Here is a 21,848-nt window from a genome sequence, read left to right on the forward strand (position 1 = left end):
AGGTTTCTGGGGAGGTCGAGGTACCCTCAGTGAGGTCAGGACCTTCTCCTGGCCTATACTGTCCACCAGCAACCATCACACTCCTCCCTCCCCTCTCCCTTAGTTCCCCTCCCAATGGTACAGCCCTTGACAGCAGGACAGACACACAGCCACCCCAAACACTTGTTCTCTCCTCAGTTTAATGGTGGTTAGTGAGATTGCCAAACCCCCTCCCCATTCCCCTCCCTGCCCCGTACAAAATGTGTGTGTGGTTTTTTGTTTTTTGTTTTTTGTTTTTTAACAAGAAAAAGGGGGCAAAAGCCAGGAATGGGGAGAGGGGGGTGCAATCTGATATTTTCATACAGACTTTTGATTTTTTAATATATTATATATAAAACCATAAAGACCACGAATCCTCCCCAAACTCCTTTCCCCCTCCCCGGGGGGCCTGGAGGAGAGATGGGGAAGGCCCCCCCAGGAGTGGGTGGACAGAGAGACAAATATGGATGGGACAGACGTTGGGGGAGAAGGTAGAGAGAAGGGGAGCCCAGGAACCTGGGGAAGGGGGATTGGAGAAAAGGGTTGGGGCTGTCTCCCTCACTGCCCCCATCAAAGTTATGACACAAAGACACAGAATCCCTATTTCCACGCCCTCCCCCCACCCATCCCCCCACCGTGCAAACATGGCTTTGCAAAGAAGTGCCCAGAGCTCTGTGGAACTCTTACAATGGCTGGCATGGGGTCTAGGACCCCCAAAGAAATCTGTGTTCCCCTTCCCTGCCCCCCCCCCCCACCCTTCCCAGAAACTGACCCCCTCCCCACAAGACCTGGTTTTGTAGCCTAGGGGCCCTGGCCTTCCCCCAGTTATCTTCCCCCAACCCAATCCCTACTGCCCTCACTGGACTTGGGGGGTCTGGACCTTTGGCCCCTGCCCCCTGGGGGACCCAGACCTCTGGGCCCTCACTTCTGGCCCTTACAGAGATCCAGGCATCCAACACCCCCATCCCTGCCCAAGCGTCTGAGGTGTTAGTGGTGGGGGGAGAAGCCCACCATCCCAGACTCTGGTAAATGTCTTTGCTGGTTCCTTGCAGCTGGCAGTGGGGGGGACCCCAGCCCAGGCCCAGGCCTAGGCCTGGGGTGGGGATAGGGTCAGATGAAGAATTCCTCTTTCCTCTTGTGTCCGTCGCTGCCATTGAGGAAGGCTTCTCTTGCTTCTCCCTGTTCATCCAAGCCACTGGCTTCGTGGGTCAGATAGGAACCTGAGGGGGTGACAGACCCCCGGGGCAGGGGGGACATATTTGTGGATCCAGGAGTTGGACAGAAGTATAGGGGAAGAGGGAGAGAGACAAGACACATGCCAGGCGAAGGAAGAGGGAGAAACGGAACACACAGGGAGAGGCAGAGAAAGAGGTAAACAGTGGCAGAGAAAGAGGTAAAAGCAGAATTAGGAAGACTCCAAAAGCTCACCGAAAGTGCCACCCTTATCCTTTCTCTTGGAGGTATTTCCTTGCCCTGCTCCCAGCGAATTCAGCAATTAGGAAAATAAATTGTTTTATTCAAATCCATGCTCTTTTTTTCCCTATTTTTTTGTATTTTTAGTAGAAAAGGGGCTTCGCCATGGTGCCCAGGCTGGTCTCGAACTCCTGGCTTCTCAAGTGCTTTATCCGCCTTGGCCTCCCAACGTGCTGGGATTACAGGCGTGAGCCACCGCGCCCACCCGCAAATCTATGCTTTTAATTCAGCTTCTAAATTCTACCCCTTTTCGAGTATTGTGCCGAAAGCCCCGCCCCCTTTGTCATCTCCGCCCCCGGTGCGGCGGGATTTGGAATCCAGAGCCTAGGCTCCGCCCTCTCGTTACCCTGGCTCTAGGCCCCGCCTCTTCCGAGCCCTGCAACCAACCAACCGTAGAGTCCAGGCCCCGTCCCACTCACCCTTCTGCCGTACCGAGCACCAGACCATGCCTACTAGCACACATATGATCAGAAACACCAGCAGCGCCAGGATGCCGCCCACAATGGCATAGGGAACCGACGTCTGAGCCTCTACCACCGCACCAGGGTCTGCCAGAGGGACAGGGCACAGGACCAGGTCATCAGAGGACGGTCCCAGTCTGGCCCCATCGCTGCCAAGCTTTTAAGCCATTCTGCACACGTCTAACCGTGCCCTTTTATGTGCCACACCCCTCAAAAATTACTGCCACCTTGTAGTCTCTTCTCTTTCCAGATGCTTGTTGGTTTGTACACTGCCCGACCCCTCCCCTGAGTCATGTTACATTTTCCTTTTCTTTTTCTTGTTTTCTTTTGCAGAGACGGGGGTCTCGCTATGTGGCCCAGGCTGATCTTAAGCTCCTGGGCTCAAGCGATCCTCCGGCCTAGGCCTCCCAAAGTACTGGGATTAGAGGCGTGAGCGACCGCACCCCGCCATCCCTTTTCTTTTGACTCAAGTTTTTTCCTCCACTAAGAAACAGAGTCCAAGAAACAGGTCCAAGTCCCTTCCCACCTTGTCTAAAACGCTCCAAGTATTTAAAGTGCTGGGCCCAACTACTTCCAAAATTTCTGCCCCACCGTCATAGAGCTAAACACAGAACAGCTGTGTGCTAGAGCCCATTCCAACCACCTTACATATTTAGTTCACATAATCTTCACAACAGCCTTGTTATATAGGTGCTATTGTTTATTTCCACTTTACTGATGGGTAAACTGAGGCGCAGACAGGTTCGGTTACCTGCAATAGAATGCAGCCAACCCGAATTTGAGCCCCGCGGGCCAGTCTGGTCCCAAAACAACAAGAACTCTGTTGGCTGCCGAATCCCTGAGTTATGTGGCCTCTTTGCTCAAGCCCGCCCCCGCCACCTGGCGCCCCGCCCCCGCCCTGAGCCCTGTCCTCAGTCGGCCGCAGCCTGCTCTCACCGTAGACCACAAGTACGTAGAGCGCCCTCGCATGGCCGTGCTTATTGGACGCCTCGCAAGTGTAGGTGCCGTTATCCGCGGATACCAGGCCCGGCAGCGTGAGCGTCTCTCCCACGGCCTCCGCCCTCTCCGGCAAAGACTCATTCCCGCGGTTCCAGCGGATCTGGTTTGGCCTGGGTGGGGATAAAGTATAGTGAGAGTTAGGAACCCAGGTGCCAGCACCCAATTCTGACTTGTCAAGAATCTAGACATGCAACTCTCATCCCGCAGGGACCTCCAAATAAGAGGCTTCCTGCTATCTCTTTCCTTTCTGGAAAACCAACAGTCCTGGGCCTACTTCCACCCATCACCAAGGTCTCAGGAATTCTAGCCCAGGCTGAACATGGTGGCTTATGCCTGCAATCCCAGCACTTTAGGAGGCTGAGACGGGAGGATTGCTTAAGGCCAGCAGTTCCAGACCAGCCTGGGCAACACAGGGAGACCCCGTCACTACAATTAAAAAATAATAATAATTCTAGCCCTCCCACGCCATTCCATCCTCAGCAACCAGGAGTCTGAGGCTACACTGCTTCAGTATTGGGGAGTCTGAGCCTCCAGATTCCTCCTCCCTCAGGATCCAGGAGTCCAGGTCCCAGATCCCTATTCGTCCAGGTCCCCAGCTCTCTCCTCCTCAGGACCCAGGAATCCAGGTCCTAGCTCCCTGGTTGTCCAGGTCCTCAGCTCTCTCCTCCTCAGGACCCAGGAATCCAGGTCCTAGCTCCCTGTTTGTCCAGGTCCTCAGCTCTCTCCTCCGTAGGACCCAGGAGTCCAAGTCCCTGGTCCCTGTTCTCCCAGGTCCCCAGCTTTCTCCTCCTGAGGACGCAGGAGGCCCCCAGAGCTCACCTGGGGTTCCCCGTGACAGCACACGTCAACACCAGCGTGTCTCCCTCCCTCACCACAGCTTGGGAGGCATGAATCCGGGCTGTGGGGGAGTCTGTTAGGCAAAAGTAAGAAGAGAGAGTAGTTTCCAAGCCATCACGCGGGACAAGGGGGACCCTCGCGGGTGCGGGTGGCTGGCGTTGGGATCCCTTGGGTCCTGGCCCGCCGGTCACTTACACTGCACATCCAGCACGTACTGCGTCTGCTTGCTGTGTCCGGAGGGCAGCGCCTGGTTCTGCGCCTCGCAGATGATGATACCACCGTCGTCCTTACGGTCCACACGAAACCGTACTGTGCTTGCCACGCTCCAGACCTTGCCATTTTCCTGGCTGCTGCTCACTCCTGCCACACCCCGGTCAGACACTGTCAGGCCACAATTCCGGCTCCATCCACCCACCCACCCGAGCCAACGCCAAAGCAGGCTATTTGCCAAGCTCCACCCCTTACCCACAGGCCCCGCCTCTTGTCCTCCAAGCTACGCCCCTCCCCTAACCAAGCCCACGTGCCTCCTCCCAAAGCTCTTCCCTCTTTCACGCTCATGCTTTCTCGTCTATCAATCCATTTAATTGCTATATATATAAAAACATACATTTATATATATACTTAGAGACAGGGTCTCACAATGTTGGGCAGGTTGAACTCCTGACCTCAAGCAATCCTCCCATCTCAGCCTCCCAAAGTGCTAGGACTACAGGCGTGAGCCACCGCGCTCGACATCAACCACTACATATTGAATGTCCAGTGTCTGTGAAAACCTATGGCTCCTCTCCACATATAAACAACCTCTCCTAAGTCCCACCTCCTCCCCATCCCTTGTCAGCACTCGGCCCAGGGTACCTTTCAGCTCCTTGCGGTCCCGGTACCAGCGCAGGGTGGCAGCCGGACGGGACCGCGGAACGAGGCAGCTGAGCTCCACCTCGCCGCCCTCTACCGCCTGCTCCCGGACCTCCACCACAGGATTCTCTGGAGCCACTGCCGCAGGGAGAAGGGAAGTAAGGAGTTAAAGAAGGCACGAACGTGGGCTCAAAGCGATCAAGCTGCCGGTTCCCAGCGACCACAGGGAACCAGGGTCCCAGGTGGCAGGGGTCAAAGGGGAGAGGTCAGGAGCCAGATGCCCATCCAGGATGTTAAAAATAGCCATGGTCTGAAAGTCTCAGGAGAAGAGAGAAGCAGAGAAGAAAGGAGGAGAGGATGCGTCCGACAAGGGGGAGGGCGTTACCTAGTACCGTGAGCGTGGCAATCTGGTGGTGGGTGTCTTCTGTGTAGAGCTGGCAGAAATAGCCCCCCTCGTCCTCCAGGCGGGCATCTGAGAGCCGGATCCGCACCCGGCGTGGGGAGAACTCCTCAAGCTGGAAACGCTCATCCTTCAAGGCTAGAGAGAGTGAGGGGGAAGGTGTGAATTTCGGGAGTCCTGGCCTCACAAGTCCCACCCATCCGACAGGAGCTTAGAGTCCAGCCCTCTGCCTCTTTTCTCCAGCCATATCTATGAGTCTGAGGTGTCCAACTATTTACTCCCTTGAGGACCCAGCATTATTCAAGTCCTCCTGCCTGCAGGACCAGCAGTCCAGGACCCCAGCCCTTTCTTCTCCGAGACCCAGGAGACCAAACTCTTAGGTGTGTCCTCTTTCAGGACATGGGATTCTGGGCCCCAGCCCTCTCTTCCTTTAAGACTCAGGAGTCTGGTCCCCAGCACTCACCACGGGTGCCATTGAAGAAGAGGGTCTGCCGGGCTGGGTTCTGGATGACAACTATGGACCCATCATACTGGTGCAGACGGCAGGTGATCTCAGCCACCCCACCCTCAGCCACTGTCACGTTCTCTGTCTGTACTTCCTGTCCTGCCCCTGGACGATTAGACAAAGAGACAGGATAGAAGACTTACTGAGAGCTGCAATTCAATTTTTTCTTTCTCCCTCTTCCCCATCCAAACCTCCAATCCCTCTCTTTCCCCTCATTCATTCCATTGCACTGAACATTTCCTGCAGGCTAGAGTCCAGGACAGGGAGGAAATCTGCTCCCTACTCTAAAAGAGCTGCAGTCAAGATTTAGTAGAATATGCTCTAATGAGGGCAGCACAGGGCAAACTAGGAGCCCAGAGCAAGGGGAGACTATTATAGAACTGCCTAGAGAAATGGGTAGCCAGAGAGGGCTCTGCAAGAAAGCTCCATTGGATCTGGATCTTAAAGAGTAAGCAGGAGGCTGAGCGCGGTGGCTCATGCCTGTAATCCCAGCACTTTGAGAGGCCGAGGTGGGCGGATCGCAAGGTCAAGAGATAGAGACCATCCTGGCCAACATGGTGAAACCCTGTCACTACTAAAAATACAAAAAAAAAAAAAAAAATTAGCTGGGTGTGGTGGTGCGCACCTGTAGTCCCAGCTACTCAGGAGGCTGAGGCAGGGGCATCGCTTGAACCCGGGAGTTGGAAGTTGCAGTGAGCCGAGATGGAGCCACTGCACTCCAGCCTGGGCGACAGAGCGAGACTCTGTCTCAAAAAAAAAAGAAAGAAAAAAAAGAGTAAGCAGGAGTTCACAAGGTGTGGGAGACTGCTGTGTGTTCACCAAGCCTCATCTTTCACACCTGGGCACATGTTGTAGCCCATTTGCAAAGATAGCCGTAATATTCTCCTGTCCCTGGACATGCCCTTTGCAAGTTGATTTTTGCCATTCCTCCCATTGAGAAGGCACTTTGTCCCCTACTAGTCTGGGTAAGCCTTGAGAGTTGCTTTGACCAATAGAATTTGCTAGAAGTGATATTGAGCCTAGGCCTGAAGAGGCCTTATAGCTTCCACTCCTGCCCTAAGACTGTTGCATGAAGATACCCAGACTAGTGTCTTTGCAGATGAACAATCATGGTGAAAGACAAGCCCAGCCGGCAGCCAGCACCAACCGCCAGCTGTGTGAGTGAGGCCATCCTGGATCATCCAGCCCCAGCTGCCCCACCAGATGACAGCAGCCACACAAGTGACCCCAGCTGAGACCAATAAAAGATCTGCCCATCTGATACAGCCCAAACTGCTGAACCCCAGAATCATGAACAAATAAGGTGGTGGTTGTTTTAAGCTCCTAAGTTGTGAGTGATCTGTTCTACTGCTAAAGTTAACTGATACAATACATAATTAGGCTATACTTCCCAGCATCCTTTATAGTTAGGTGGGGCCATGTGACCAATTCTGGCCAATGGGATGTAGGTGGAAGAGAAACACCTCTTGCAGCCTGACCCATCTCCCTCATAATCCTTCACACAGAGAGGACTCCAAGGAGCCTAGAGGAGGGCAGAATCACAAGCCAGAAGGAACCTGGGTCTCTAACTGACTGTCCCCCATGACCCGCCTGTATAGGAATGTGATATGAGCAAGAAATACACCTTTTTGTTAAGCCATTGAGATTTCAGGGGTGTCTGTTACAGCCTTTAACCTACCCGGATTAATCCATCAGAAAAACAAGGTGGGGAATCTAGCACCATCAGAGAAAAGCATTTAGGAAAGCTGAAAGCCAAGACTAATCATCAGCATCAATATCATCATCTGTTGTCTTCAAAATAACAATAACCCCCATAGCTACCAATTATTAGGTACTTGCAGTGTTAGTCCCTGTGCTAAGGGCATTACCCATATAACTTACCTTTAATCCTCACAATCCCTGTGTAAGGTAGACATGATTATTATCATTATTATTATTATTTTGAGACAGAGTCTTGCTCTGTTGCCCAGGCTGGAGTGCAGTGGTGTGATCTCAGCTCATTGAAACCTCCACCTCCCAAGTTCAAGCGATTCTTCAGCCTCAGCCTCCCAAGTAGCTGGAATTACAGGCATGCACCACCATGCCGGGCTAATTTTTATTTTTAGTAGAGACAGAGTTTAGCCATATTGGCCTGGCTGGTCTCGAACTCCTGGCCTCAAGTGATCCGCCTGCCTCAGCCTCCCAAAGTCCAGGGATTACAGGTGCGAGCCACCGCGCCCGGCCAATTATTATTATTATTTTTAATTTGAGACAAGGTCAGGCTGGAGTGCAGTGGCACGATCTCAGCTCACTGCAATGTCTGCCTCCCAGGCTCGAGTGATCCCACCTCAGCCTCCCCAGTTGCTGGAACTACAGGTGCACAACATCACACCTGGCTAACTTTTGTATTTTTTTAGAGACGGAGTTTCGCCGTGTTGCCCAGGCTGGTCTTGAACTTGTGAGCTCAAGTGAACTGCCTGCTTCGGCCTCCCAAAGTGCTGGGATTACAGGCATGAGCCACTGTGCCCGGCCTGTGCTATTATTATCCCCATTTTGCCCGGCTTGCGCTATTATTATCCCCATTTTCCCCCATTTCCATTTTTCTTTTCTTTTTTTTTTTGAGACATTGTCTTGCTCTGTCGCCCAGGCTAGAGTGCAGTGGTACGATCTCGGCTCACTGCAACCTCCACCTCCTGGGTTCAAGCAATTCTCCTGCCTCAGCCTCCCAAGTAGCTGGGATTATAGGCACCTGCCACTGCACTTGGCTAATTTTTGTGTTTTTAGTAAAGATGGGGTCTCACCATCTTGGCCAGGCTGGTCTGGAACTCCTGACCTCGTGATCCACCCGCCTCGGCCTCCCAAAGTGCTGGGATTACAGGCTTGAGCTATCGTGTCCTGCTCCCATTCCCATTTTATAGGTGAGAAAATTGGCCCACAGAGATGAAATGACTTGCCCAAGTTCACAGCCAAGAGTGGCAGCGCCAAAATCTTCGTCCAAATCTCTGATTCTGTATCCTGAATCTGTATATCCACTCCTGGCTGTCTGGATTAAGTGTCCATCATTGGCAGGGGGTTGTGAGATCCGCTTGTGATGGGCGTCGAATGCCAACCTAGGAGATTGGCTTTCATCCTAAGGGCCAGTGAAGGTTTTGAAGCAGGAATATGCCATGATTAGATCTGGCTATTTGTCTTTAAGTGCTGGATAACTATCCATGTCTTTTACATTCAGGGCTGGGTTGCATTCATTCAGGAGTATTTCCTGAGCATCACGTAGGTTTTCAGGGGCTGAGTAGTCAGAGATGAGTTAGATGGGGTCCCTGCCCTTTAAGATTTATGGGAAGGTAGAAACCAATCACTGTAATCAAAAGTGTTATGTGGCTGGGCACGGTGGCTCACACCTGTAATCCCAGCACTTTGGGAGGCCGAGGTGGGCGGATCACAAGGTCAGGAGTTCAAGACCAGCCTGACCAACATGGTGAAACCCCGTCTGTACTAAAAATACAAAAATTAGCCAGGCGTGGTGGTGGGTGCTTGTAATTCCAGCTACTCAGGAGGCTGAGGCATAAGAATCGCTTGAACCTGGGAGGCGGAGGTTGCAGTGAGCCGAGATCGCGCCACTGCAGTCCAGCCTGGGTGACAGAGCAAGACTCCGTTTCAAAAAAGAAAAAAAAAAAAAAAGGAAAGAAAAGAAAGTGTTATGTTTTCTGTAAGAGGGTAGGTAACCTAATTTGGAAGTTGAGGGGTAGGAAAGATTACTTCTGGGGGATGGAGACAGAGACTTCTGGCTTCCTATTCTGACATCCATTTTTCCCTTTCTCCTCAGTAAAAGAAAAGAACACTGGTTGTATTTTATGGTTGCACTATGTCCAGCAGAAAAAGGCATTCCTCAGTCTCCTTGCAGCAAGGTAAAGCCATCTGATAAAATTTTGTCCAGTTGGATATAAGCCAAAATGTTGCGTGACAATTTTGGGAGGACTTCCTGAAACAGGTGGACAAACCCTTTTTCTACTGAGTCACCTTTGTGCCACCTGGAACTAGCAGTGTGATGCGTGGAATTTAGGCAGCCATATTGAACCATGAGGACAAGAGCAGTGGGGATGGCGGAACCAAGAGCTGGAAGGTGCCTGAGTCTCTGGTGAAGATGTGGAGCTGCTATTAACAGCCCTGAACTCCTACTTCTGGACTTCTTTTATGTTTGAGTGTAACGCTTTTTTATTTTTTTAATTTATTTTAGAGATGAGGTCTCACTATGTTGCCTAGGCTGGACTCAAACTCTTAGGCTCAAGCAGTCCTCCAGCCTCAGCTTCATGAGTAGCTGAAACTATAGCACTTTGGGTATTTCAGCCACTATTTGAGGTTTATCTAGCACTTCCTGGAATATCAAGCTTAACATGTCCAATCCTTGCCCCAGATATTTTCCTCCCCAAATTTTCTCAATCTCAATAAATGTCACCACCATCCACCTGGTTGCTCAGGTCAAAAACCTAGAAATCATTCAAGTTCTCTCCCTTTCCCTCATCCCCAATATCCATTCCATCAGCAATATCTGTCCATTCTACCTCCAAGACATATTCCAGATCTCATCACCTTTGTCTGCCTCTCCTACCCTCACTCTCATCCAGCATCATCCCTCACCTGGACTCTGCAAAAGCCTACTCGTGGGTCTGTCTGTATCCCTGTCTGCCTCCTCCAGGGCCATTCTCCACCCAGTGGCCGGATCGATTTTTCAAAGAGGTAAATCAGATCAATTCACCTTTCTGCTTAAAACTCTCCGAGGGCTGCCCGTAACATGTAGAATAAAATAGAGACCCCTTCCTGGGGACTTCAAGGTGCTATATGGCCTGGCCCCTTGCTGACCTTACTTCACTCTGGGCTCGCTAGCCTTGCTGTCCCTCAAACTTGCTGAGCTCGCTCCCACCACAGGGCCTTTTCCCTTTTCTTCCTTCTGCCTGGAATGTTCTTCTCCCCACCTCCCAACCCCCATCTTCCCAGGGCTGACTCCTGTTCCCATTTGGGTCTCAAATCATATCAGTACCTTCTCAGAGAGGCCTTTCCTCACCGCTCATCCTTTCACCTTTAGAACACTTTCTTTTCTTTTAAGAGACAAAGTCAGCCCAGTGCGGTGGCTCACGCCTGTAATAACAGCACTTTTGAGAGGCCAAGGCGGAGATCACCTCAGGTCAGGAGTTCAAGACCAGCCTGGCCAACATGGCGAAACCCCGCCTCTACTAAAAAAATACAAAAATTAGCTAGGCAGTGGTAGCCCTGGCTACTCAGGAGGCTGAGGCAGAATTGCCTGAACCCGGGAGGCAGAGGTTGCAGTGAGCCGAGATCGAGCCACTGCACTCCAACCTGGGTGACAGAGAGAGACTCTGTCTCAAAAAAAAAAAAAAAAAGAGACAGGGTATTGCTCTGTCACCCAGGCTGGAGTGCAGTGGTGCAATCATGGCTCACTGCAGCCTCGAACTCCTGGGCTCAAGCCATCCTCCCAACTCAGCCTCCTAAGTAGCTGAGATTATAGGCTCCTCCCACCACACCTGGCTAATTTTTGTGCTTTTTGTGGAGACACAGATTCTCCATGTTGCCCAGGCTGGTCTCCAACTCCTGGGGTCAAAGGATCCTCCTGCCTCGGCTTCCCAAAGTGCTGGGATTACAGGCGTGAGCCACTGTGCCTGGCCCAGAACACTTGCTATTTCCTCACCATTGCTTTATTTCTTCTATGAAGATTTCACTGGAATTATCAGATTAATTTGCTTATTTGTTTACTGTCTGTTTGTCACCCATGACTGGAATGTATACTCTAGGAAGGCAGGGATATAATCCAATGGGTTTACTGCTGCACCCCTAGTACCCAGAAGAGTGCTTGGCACCTCATAAGTGTCTGGGGAACTTGCTACATGAATTACGTGTGTCAGATGGGATATCTGTTCATCTTTCTTCTCTCTTTTTTCTTTCTTTTTCTTTCTCTCTCTCTTTCTTTCTCTTTCTTTCTTTCTCTTTCTTTCTTTCTTCTTTTTTTGAGATAAGGTCTCGCTCTGTCACCCAGGCTAGAGTGCAGTGGTGCAATCATGGCTCACTGCAACCCTGAACATGTGGGCTCAAGCGATCCTCCCACCTCAGGCTACCAAATAGCTAAGACTACAGAGGTGCGTAGCCATGCCCAGCTAATTAAAAAAAAAAAAATTTTTTTTTTTTTTAGAGATGGGGGTCTCAATATCTTGCCCAGGTTGGTCTTGAACTCCTAGGCTCAAGCAATCCCCCTGCCTTGGCCTCCCAAAGTGCTGGGATTATAGGCATGAGCCATTGCAGCTGGCCCAGACAGAATCTCATTTCAGGCCGACAACTTTGTGACATCATTATTTTCATCTTAAACACCTAGGTTGATCCCAGCTCAACCACTTGCCATCTGTGTGACCTGTGGGCAAGTGACCTTACCTTTCGGAGCTTCAGTTGCCCCATCTATAAAATGGGAATGATGCCAGTGCCTGCCTCATAAGGATGAGCCCCGCGCCTGAAGCTCAGGGAGCCCTCTCTGCAAGGCTGTTTTAGTGCAACCTCCGGAAACATGCCCATGCATGTGAAAACTGGCATACACATTCTGGTGCTTTTAAAAACATCTCGAAGCCTATCCACAGATCCTGGACCTCAAGACTGGTTCAGTGCTAGCCCCCCATTTTACAGATGTGGAGAATGAGGCTTAGCGTGTCCCAGGCAAGTCAGTGGCAAAACTCACCATCTCCTGGGAGCCATCAGGTTCCTCTGGATCTGCCCCCACCAAATTTATCCCCTGCTCTCTGCTTGAGGGTGCACATGGGGTGAGGGTGGGGGTCTTTTGTTTTACTCCCTCCCCCTCCTGAGGAGTCAGTAACCAACAGTGTCTGTGCCTGGAATATTAATGTCTCAGCAGCTTTTGTTTGGGGGGTTGCGGTGGTGGGGGCGGGACTTTCTGGTCAGAGAGGGGCTGAGCTTTGGGGACTGAGGCACTGGCCCTTTAAACTGCGTTGACAGCCAGGAGTCGTCATGGGGATGGTGCTTGGAAAAAGGGACAGGGAGGGTTTGGGAAAGAGTGGCGGAGCAGGTAATGCGTAAGACCCAGGAATCCAGCCCCCAACTACCTCCTCTCCCAGGACCCAGGAGTCTAGGCTCCCAGCCCCTCCTCCATCAGGTTCCAGGAGTCTGGAACCCCGGCTTCTTTCCCCCTTAGACCCAGGAATTCAGCCCCCAACCACCTCCTCTCTCAGGTTCCCGAAATCCAGACCCCTAGCCCCCTTCTCGATCAGGACCCAGGAGTCTGGGCTGTCAGCAGCCCCTTCCTTCAAACCTAGGAGTCAGAGCCCCCAGCCCTCTCCTAGCTCAGACACAGGAGTCTGGGCCTCCAGCCCCCTCCTCCTTCAGGACCCAGGAGCCAGGGGTCCAGAGTACACAGCTGGTGGATGTTTCCAGGGAGACTAAGCAGGGTGGGGGGAGCGCTTCCTGGGTCCTGAGTCAGCGAATACCCAAGGGAGTCTCAAGGTCATAGTTCCGGGAAGGTCACCACCACCCACTCTGTATCCGCTCCCCAGGGGGCTCCTGGCATCCTGCCTCCTTCCCCCTTCCTCCCTTAGGGAGGTGGTACATCCCTGCGTCCTGACTGAACCCCCCTCAGCCCCCCATCAATGGCGGAGTCCGAACATCCTCGCACAAAGCGTCAATTCTTCCCCAGCTCAGCCTTGTGAAGGCGCCTGTATTCGCAGGACCTAGGCATCAGGGTCTCAGCCCCTCCTCCCTCAGAAACCTGGAGTGGAATCCCCGCCTCCAGCCCCTTCCTCTCTCAGGACCCAGGAGTCTGTATCCTCATCCCTTCCTCCCTCAAGACCTAGGAGTGTGGACTCCCAGCCCCGTTTTCCTTCCGGACACAGGAGTTGCAGCCCTTGGCCCTCTCCTCTCTTAAACCCAGGAGTCTAAGACCCCAGCCCCCTCCTCCCTGAGAAACAGGAGTCTAAGACCCCAGCCTCCTCCTCCCTCAAACTCAGGAGTCTAAGACCCCAGCCTCCTCCTCCCTCAAACTCAGGAGTCTAAGACCCCAGGCCCCTCCTCCCTCAGACTCAGGAGTCTAAGACCCCAGCCCCCTCCTCCCTCAGACTCAGGAGTCTAAGACCCCGGCCCCCTCCTCCCTCAGACTCAGGAGTCTAAGACCCCGGCCCCCTCCTCCCTCAGACTCAGGAGTCTAAGACCCCAGCCCCCTCCTCCCTGGACCCAGGAGCCTAAGACCTCAGCCTCCTCCTCCTTGAGACCCAGGAGTCTAAGACCCTAGCTCCCTCCTCCTTCAGACCCATTAGTCCAGGCCCCCAGACCCTCCTCCATCAGACCCAGGAGTCCAGGCCCCCAGCCCCTCCTCCATCAGATCCAGCCCCTCCTCTCCTGAAAACTTTTGACTCTAACTCCCCAGTCCTCAACCCCTAGAAGCACAGTCCTGCCTTTCCTCAATCCTCTGTCCCCTCCCATCTGGGGACCTAGGCATCAGGTGGGGGCGTAGGGGTGAGTCAGCAACCTCACACACAAAGTCCCCGCTGTGGCCCCCACATTCCTGGGATATTCGGGACTCCCTGGATTCCAGGCCTCAGGCCCAGCCAGGGAGTGGGGAGTCCCCCAGAGGTCCTCCCTGGGTGTGGGGTACGAGAGGAATTCCTGCTCCGGGAAGGGTGCAGGCCTGCACTGAGCTCCCTCTGTCCGAACCTCCACCCCCAGTGCCCTCTATTCACCCCCTCTTCCCAGAAGAGCCCAGGCTCAGCACCTGCCCCTTGCCCCACTGGGTGCCCACCGAGGAGCCTGTGTGCCTGCTCCCTATGGGCCTGGGGTCTGCACAGGCGGAAACCAGTGGGTGCTTCCGTTCTGATGCCACAGGCCACTGGATGCTGGCGGGTCTGACTGTCTCCAGGCCACCCCCCACCCCTCCCAGAGAGAGAAAGCTGCCTTTGTGTTCTCCAAGATGGGGACAGGCCAGGCTCACACGACATTAACCCAGCCTTAGGCCCCAGCCCTGCTGTGTCTAAGGTCTTGGAATCCACTGCAGAACCTGACCCCCACCCCCAGGCTCTGGGGACACAGGCGCCTGGCTCATGGGTGGGTGGGTGGGTGGGGGGTCAGTGATAGAAACTTCCAAAACCTGTTCCTTGGGGTGACTCACAATGGAGGGAGGGTCCCCCTATTCTCAAGAGTGGCTGGTCAGAATTTTAGCAGGAAAAAGTGAGTCACCCTGGGAAGGAAACATTATTTAGGGACCAACAACTGCCCCCTCCACAAGACCCCTCAACTCCTAACAGCCTCTCTATTCTTTCTTTGTATTGGATATCTGTTTCCTCTCCTCCTTTCTGTTCTACCCAGTTTCTGGCTGCGGGTCCCCATTTCTGCCTGGGTGCATCCCTGGGCAGGCAACCCATCCCTCCCTCTCGCTTCTTCTCCTCTGCCCACCCTGGATCCTTCTTCTTTGGGCATAAATCTCATCATCTTCTTCTGCTATGCTCAGAAGATGAATGAACCAAGAGAGAGAGAACATGTTTTTAAAATGGCGCAAATGCACCCCATCTCCCCCGATTCCTGCTGGCTGGGCAAGGTGAGAGAGGAAGGAGTGACTAAGAGAGAAATGTGGGAACAACAGATACCCCGTAAAATGTGGTAGTCAAGGCCACTGAGAAATATCTAATGGAAAGGAGAGCAGGAAGGACCCTCCAAGACCACATGCTACAGCCTCCTACCCCATGCTTTACAGAAGGGGAAAGTAAGGCCCAGAGAGGGACAAGGACTGATGCAAAATTATACTAAAGGGTCCTGGGTAAGGCTTGGACCCAAGTTCCTTAGCTCCCAGCTGAGAGCTCTTCCCATGACACCAAGCTCAGTTTCTACTTGTAAAAGCCACATACTATTTACTTTAGAGAAAGTTTACAGAGAGGATTAGGGTGCCAGGAAGCAGTGACTTGGAAATCAAACGAGGGACAGGGCTGTAGACCTAACTCCCAGAAGCACCAGAGAAAGGCTTTTGCACGGGGCAGGTGGTCACCTTAAGCTATATTCTGATCCTGAGAATTCAAAGTCTGATGATTCTAAGCTGTCAGGATTCTAAATGTCATAGATGTCAAGATTCAGGAACTCCAAGACATCAAGATTTCACGATTTTTAAGACGTCAAGATGCTAGCATGCTAACACCATCACGGTTCTAGAACTTTAAAGGTGTCAAGATTCTAAAGCCTTCTGGATTCTAGAATCCTGTAGATGTCAGCATTCTAAAGTACCATCAGGTTCTTTATTTACTGGATTCATTAGTTCCAGGATTCTATGAGCCTGGTGTTTAGCCTAAAAAATAAAGATAAATTAAAATTGATAGAAATGTCACTGAGGTACCAAAGTTCTCATCTGGGAAATTGTGGCGTGTCTGTTGTAAAGAAAGGAGGTAATGATGCAAATTCTAAAGCAGTCACAGAAGACTAGAGAAGAAAGAAAGAAAGACAGTGAGAGGACAGCTTTGTCCCTCACCCTGGCTGAGGTGAGGATGGCTCTGCCTCAAACCCTGGAGTGGGGAACATGTAACCGCACTCAACTTGCCAGAAACCCCTTCACGGTCTGAGCTGGCGTTCCCTTTCATGTCACTGAGTTCAACATCCTCACTTTACAGAAAGAGAAACAGAAGCCTGGAGAGAGGGAGGTGTTTACCATTGGCTGTGATGGCAAATGGCAAGAGCCAAGATTTAAGCCCAGGCCGCCAGCCCCATGCCACCTGGTTACAACTCCTCTCACCAATCTCTGCAGAACACCCAGCCCTCCTGCTTCTGCCTAGCCACCTTCCAATCCTCTGTTCCTTCCAAAAGTGGCCTTATCCACCAGGGAGGGGTGACCTGTGGCAGGTTCAAGACTTACACAGTGTGAGAGTGTGTGTGGGTGACATTTCCTGACCTTGTCCCCAGTCTCAGGGTCACCCGACCTTGGGGGTCTCCAGCTTCTCACAGTGTGTGATGAGGGTATGTGGATGGCTCCCTGGATGTCCTGGACAGGGGCTTCTCTGTGAGTCAAGCCTGGGTGTGTGAATGGGTGAGGAGGGTTTGGAGAGGCATTCGCTGAATCCACGTGTGTGCCTACACGCCAAGGTCCCCCATTCTCACTTCCCCACACACATGCACACAGATGTTCCCCTCCAGGGCTCTTTAGAATGCCCTGCCTGACTGAATTCCTCTCCAGGGGCACAGAGGGATAGAGAGAGGGAGGAAGGTAGGATGGGAATGGGAGATCCCGGGATGGAGGCTGTAAGGGTAGAGAGAGGAGGCACAGCAGAAAGACAGGGATGGAGACAGTGGGACAGAGAAGGGGGAAAGAGACAGGTGACAGAAAGGGTTAGAGAAACGAGTGACAGAAAGACAGGGGACAGAGACAAGGGGATGGGGCAGATAGGGGACAGAGAAAAAGGGACAGAAAAACAAGGGTGACAGCGAGACAGAGACAGGGACCAAGAATAGGGGCAGAAAGGGCAGAGAGGGAGGGCAGAAATCCGGGGGAAAGAGAATAGACAGGATGATGGAGGGGACAGAGTGACCCAGGAAAAGGGGACAGAGACCAGGGGACAGAGGTAGGGGACAAAGACAGAATAGATGAGGAACACCGAGGCAAGGAGAGAGGGAGACAGACAGAAGGAGGGACAGGACTTCGAGACTGAGGGATAGAGGACAAGGGTAGGGGGACGAGGATCCAGACGGGGGGGTTCAGAGACGGGCGGACAGAGGGACGCAGAGACTGGACAGAAGGACAGCGGGACCGGCCTGGGGAGGGCGGACTTGTGTGTGTAGGGGGGTCTCGGACCCTTTGTCCCCGCCGGGATCCAGCCTGCGCGGGTGGGGGGGCTGCGGCACGGCGGCCGGGGCCCGCGCCCCCTCCCCCGCTCGTCGCTCCCGGCTCCCGGCCCGCGCTGCGCTTTGTCCCGGGGAGGGGGCCCGGCCCGGCCCCGCGCGCATTGTTCGGCCTCTGCGGCCCCGAGGCTGCCGGGCTGTCACCACAGCGCGCCCCCCGCCCCAGCCCGGCCGGCCGACCCCGGCCCCCGACCCTACCTGGCCCCGCCGCGGCCGCCCACAGCAGCAGCAGCGGCCACTGGAAGCGCCGGGCCCGGCCCATGGTGGTGCCGCCGCCGCCGCCGCCGCCGCTCGCTCCCGGCCCGGCACCTGCACCGCCCGCGCCGCCCGCCCCGCCCCCCGCGCCCCGCCCCCTGCCCGCCCGGGGGCGGGGCGCCGAGGCTGGGGCGGGGCCGGGGCCGGGGAGGGGAGGGGGAGACGGAGGAGAGGCCCGGAGACAATGGGGGGGACGGCACGGTGGGGGAACGGTGCGGGGTGCGAAAGCCGGAGAGGAGAGGGGTGAGGAGGGCGGGAAGGGGTGCGCGGGAGGGCGACAGCGTCGTGGGAGCAGGTGGGGGATCTCGGTGAGCGCGGGAAATGGAGGGTGTTGGGTGAGGGTGCTGCGTGCGGGCCCAGGTGCTGCGCGCGAGGGTGCGGAGTTGCTGGCATGCAGGGTGCTTGCGCTGCGCGGAGGGGAGGGTGGCAGGGTGTTGCTGGAGGCTGTGCGAGGGTGGGGGCGTGGGCGTCGTGGGGTGCGGTGTGTGCGAAGGGAGAGCGTGGCCAGCGTGACGGGGGAGCGTAAGGGAGGGAGTGCGACGTGGGAAAGGTGAGTGTGAGAGGCGTGCTGCGGGCAGGTGGGTGTCTGGAGTCTAGCGAGAGGCTGTGAGCTGAGCCACCGGGACAGGGGAGGCTGCAGCTGGAGGTCCGGAGGGTCCGGAGGTCGAGGCAGGTCAAGGATCTCCCAGGGCAGGGCGAGGCTGGGGCTCAGGAGTGGGGTGGGGTCAGTTCCCTCCCTCCCTCTCTCCTGTCCTGACCTGAAAACCCCGTGTTTCCGCGTCATTCTCCGGGAGGGGCCCCCTGAAAGTGAACTAACTGGAAGGAAGCCTGAATCCTGGGTCCCAGGAGGGAGAGACTCCTGTGAACACCTTCCAAGCCCTGGCGTCCCCTCTCCTCCCTGCTGTCTCCCTGCCCCAGCCTCTCTCCCTCTCTCTGCATGTATTTGCCTCTGCCCTTCCTCTCTCCCCATCTTTGAGGCTGACTCACCCCTCCAGACTTAGGTCCTTTCTCCCTCCTGGGAGTGGGTTTCCCTGAGCCCACTTCTGTGACACCCTGTAGACCTGATGCGGGATCATTACCTATGGGACCCAGAAAGAGTGAGAAACCATGGAAAGAAGGCCTCGACCTCTCTCATGCCCATTTGTCAGGCAAACTGAGGTCCAGAAGTGCCAATTATGAACATCTTTCCTTCCCCCCGTCCCCCCCGCCCAGACGGAGTCTCGCTCTGTTGCCCAGGCTGGAGTGCAGTGGCACGATCTCGACTCACTGCAACCTCTGCCTCCCAGGTTCCAGCGATTCTCCTGCCTCAGCCTCCCGAGTAGCTGAGATTACAGGCGCCCGCCACCATGCCTGGCTAATTTTTATATTTTTAGTAGAGACGGAGTTTTGCCATGCTGGCCAGGCTGGTCTTGAACTCCTTACCTCAGGTGATCCATCTGTCTGGCCTCCCAAAGTGCTGGATTACAGGCGTGAGCCACCATGCCTGGCTGAAAATCCTTACTTTTTATTCCTACTAAAAAATTTTACATCCAGTCCCACAAGGGACTTCAGCTTCACACACCCTTTCTGTCCTCAGTACCCAGCTCCCAGTATCCTTTCTGACCTCAAAACCAAAGCTACCATCAACCCTTGTGTCCCAGGACCATGGCTCCCAGTGTCTTCTCTGTCCTCAGGGTCCAAGCTCCCATCAACTCCTGTGTCCTTAGGACCACGGCTCCCAGCATCCTCTCTGTCCTTCAGGTCCAAGCTCCCATCAACCCCTGTGAAGCAGGACCATGGCTCCCAGCATCCTCTCTGTCCTCAGGGTCCAAGCTCCTATCAACTTCTGTGTCCCCAGGACGATGGCTCCAGCAATCCTCTCTGTCCTGAGAGCCCAAGCTTCTAACTGCCCCTGTGTCCCCAGATCCATAGCCCTGAGCAACTTCCTTCTTTTTCAGTCCTCAGCTTCCCAGCTTCTGTAGACTTGGGAAGAGATAGTCTCTAATCCTCTTTCCAGGGCTCACATTCTGTGACTTTTGCTAGATGGGAGAGGAATGTTTGATTTGCCTTTGGAATACTGGTCCAAGGGGTAACTAGTAGTTGCCTTTTCCCGCAGGAGCCAATAGGCCCGCTCACTCTGTGCTCTGACAGATGTCTCCTGCTCCAGCTGAAGGGGAACCTTGGGAGATGTTGGTTTGGTTCTCACCTGTCATCCTTAAGTCCCACCATTCCATGTGAAGACATCATGAGAGTAGTGGTCCTGACGGGCGCGTTGGCTCACACTTGTAATCCCAGCACTTTGGGATGCCAAGGTGGGCTGATCACTTGAGGTCAGGAGTTTGAGACCAGCCTGGCCAACTGGCCAACATGGTGAAACCCCATCTTTACCAAAAAAAAAAAAAAAAAAATTAGCAAGGCGTGGTGGCATGTGCCTGTAATCCCAGCTAGTCGGAAGGCTGAGGCATGAGAATCCCCTGAACTTGGGAGGCAGAGGTTGCAGTGAGCTAAGATCATGCCACTGCACTCCAGCCTGGGTGACAGAGAGAGACTCAGTCTAAATAATAATAATAATAATAATAAATAGAATAGTGGTCCTGTCCCCATCCTACTTCAGGGTACCCTGTCCATTAGGGATTTAGTGCAAGTGACAGCAAGTGCAACCCAACTGGTTTGAGAGAAAGAGAACTGGTTCACACATAACAAAAAGTCCTTCTATGGCTGGCTTTGGCGAGGTCTGTCAATCTCTGTCCTAAGGATGCATGGCTCCCCTCCTGTAGCAAGATGGCTGGCAGATACCCCTGGGGCCAGATTCATATTTGGGGTGATTAAGATTCTGCAAGAGAGAGACAACCTTTATTTCACACAGCTTTTCAATTGTTGCCTGTCCCTGGTGAGACTCGGAGACCTAGCTCTTGCCTGGTTTCTAAACTTTCAATAACACCATTTTTGCTTAAGTCAGCACAAACAGATTTTATTTCTTGCAAGCAAAGATTCCTGAACAAAAACTTCAGAGCCGTTAACAATGAGGTCCTGATCACAAGCTATGGTATAGGACGTGAGAAATTTGTCCCTAGCCTCAATATCTGCTGGAGGGCATCATGGAATAAGTATTTCTATCCTCTGATCCCCACTGTAGGGCATCATGGGATATATAATCCTAACCTTCAATCTCTGCCATAGAGTTTCATAGGCAATGCAGTCCTAGCCTCAATATGTTGTAGGGAATTATGGGAAAGGTGAAATTATCCTCAATTATAATACAGAGCATCTCAGAAAATGTCGTTTTAGCCTCATCTCTGCTGTAGGGCATCACAGGAGATATACTTCTGGCCCAATTTTTGTTGTAAGTTGCCATAGAAGATGCAGTCTTTCCTTCCTTCCCTTTTTTCTTTTCTTTCTTTCTTTTTTTTTTTTTTTTTTTTTTTAATGTAGAGACAGGGTCTCTCACTATGTTGCACAGGCTGGTCCTGAACTCCTGGGCTCAAGCAGTTCTCCTGCCTTGGCCTCCCAAAGTGCTGGGATTACAGGCAAGAGCCATTGCACCCAGTCGCTTCTCTCCTTTCTTTCTTCATCACCTGCCATATTCCAGGCACTAGGAATAAATTATCAAGTAAATAAACGGCCTTACCCTCCCTGGCAATTATAATGGGGAAAGTTAGCTAAAAACAAACAAAAATTACTGTTCCATTTAACCATCGCTGAATAACAAAATACCCCAGAACGTAGTGGTGTGAAACAACAACCTTTTAATTTTGTGATTCTGTGAGTCAGGAATTGGAGCAGGATTGGTGTGTATCTGCTTCATGATGAACTGGAGCCAAAAATGAACTAGCTGGAACAGCTGGAGATGGAGGGGAGGGGCATCAAGGGCCATATATCTAAGGCTGGTGGTTGGTGTTGGTGGGTTTTGAATAGTGTCCTCCAACTAAAATATATGTTGAAGTTCTAGCCCCTGGTATCTGTACATGTGACCTTATTTGGAAATAAAATCTTTGCAAATGTAATTCACTTTTTTGTTTGTTTGTTTGTTTGCTCGAGACTGAGTCTCGCTCTGTCACCCAGGCTGGAGTGCAGTGGCATGATCTCAGCTCACTGTAACCTTCACCTCCTGGGTTCAAGCGATTCTCCTGCCTCAGCCTCCCAAATAGCTGGGATTATAGGCACGTGTCACCATGCCCAGCTAATTTTTGTATTTTCAGTAGGGACGGGGTTTCACCAT

At 53.2% G+C, this 21,848-nt stretch overlaps 1 protein-coding gene and 1 long non-coding RNA gene across 3 annotated transcripts; one reads left to right on the top strand and one right to left on the bottom strand.

Annotated features, from left to right (window-relative positions):
* Positions 1–162: 162 nt before the first annotated feature.
* CADM4 (cell adhesion molecule 4) lies at positions 163–17,748 on the bottom strand. Of its 2 annotated transcripts, XM_031004608.3 has the most exons (9): positions 17,594–17,742; positions 5,504–5,650; positions 5,026–5,178; positions 4,644–4,778; positions 3,984–4,148; positions 3,771–3,861; positions 2,889–3,061; positions 1,911–2,039; positions 163–1,238 (listed from the first exon to the last, which is right to left on the bottom strand). In XM_031004608.3, exons 1-9 carry the CDS (start codon positions 17,655–17,657, stop codon positions 1,129–1,131), a joined length of 1,167 nt encoding a protein of 388 aa, XP_030860468.1. In that variant the 5' UTR covers positions 17,658–17,742; the 3' UTR covers positions 163–1,128. The 2 variants fall into 2 exon arrangements, with proteins under 2 accessions (XP_030860468.1, XP_055225581.1); XM_055369606.2 differs by lacking the exons at positions 163–1,238; positions 1,911–2,039 and adding an exon at positions 2,606–2,703 and having other exon boundaries at positions 17,594–17,748.
* LOC129528555 (uncharacterized) lies at positions 6,510–12,412 on the top strand. The gene is made up of 4 exons (XR_008673826.2): positions 6,510–6,848; positions 9,348–9,429; positions 10,147–10,258; positions 11,904–12,412. It is a non-coding gene; the product is annotated as an uncharacterized lncRNA (long non-coding RNA).
* Positions 17,749–21,848: the final 4,100 nt, after the last annotated feature.

Source organism: Gorilla gorilla, chromosome 20 (assembly GCF_029281585.2).
Source record: "Gorilla gorilla gorilla isolate KB3781 chromosome 20, NHGRI_mGorGor1-v2.1_pri, whole genome shotgun sequence".
NCBI lineage: Eukaryota > Metazoa > Chordata > Mammalia > Primates > Hominidae > Gorilla > Gorilla gorilla.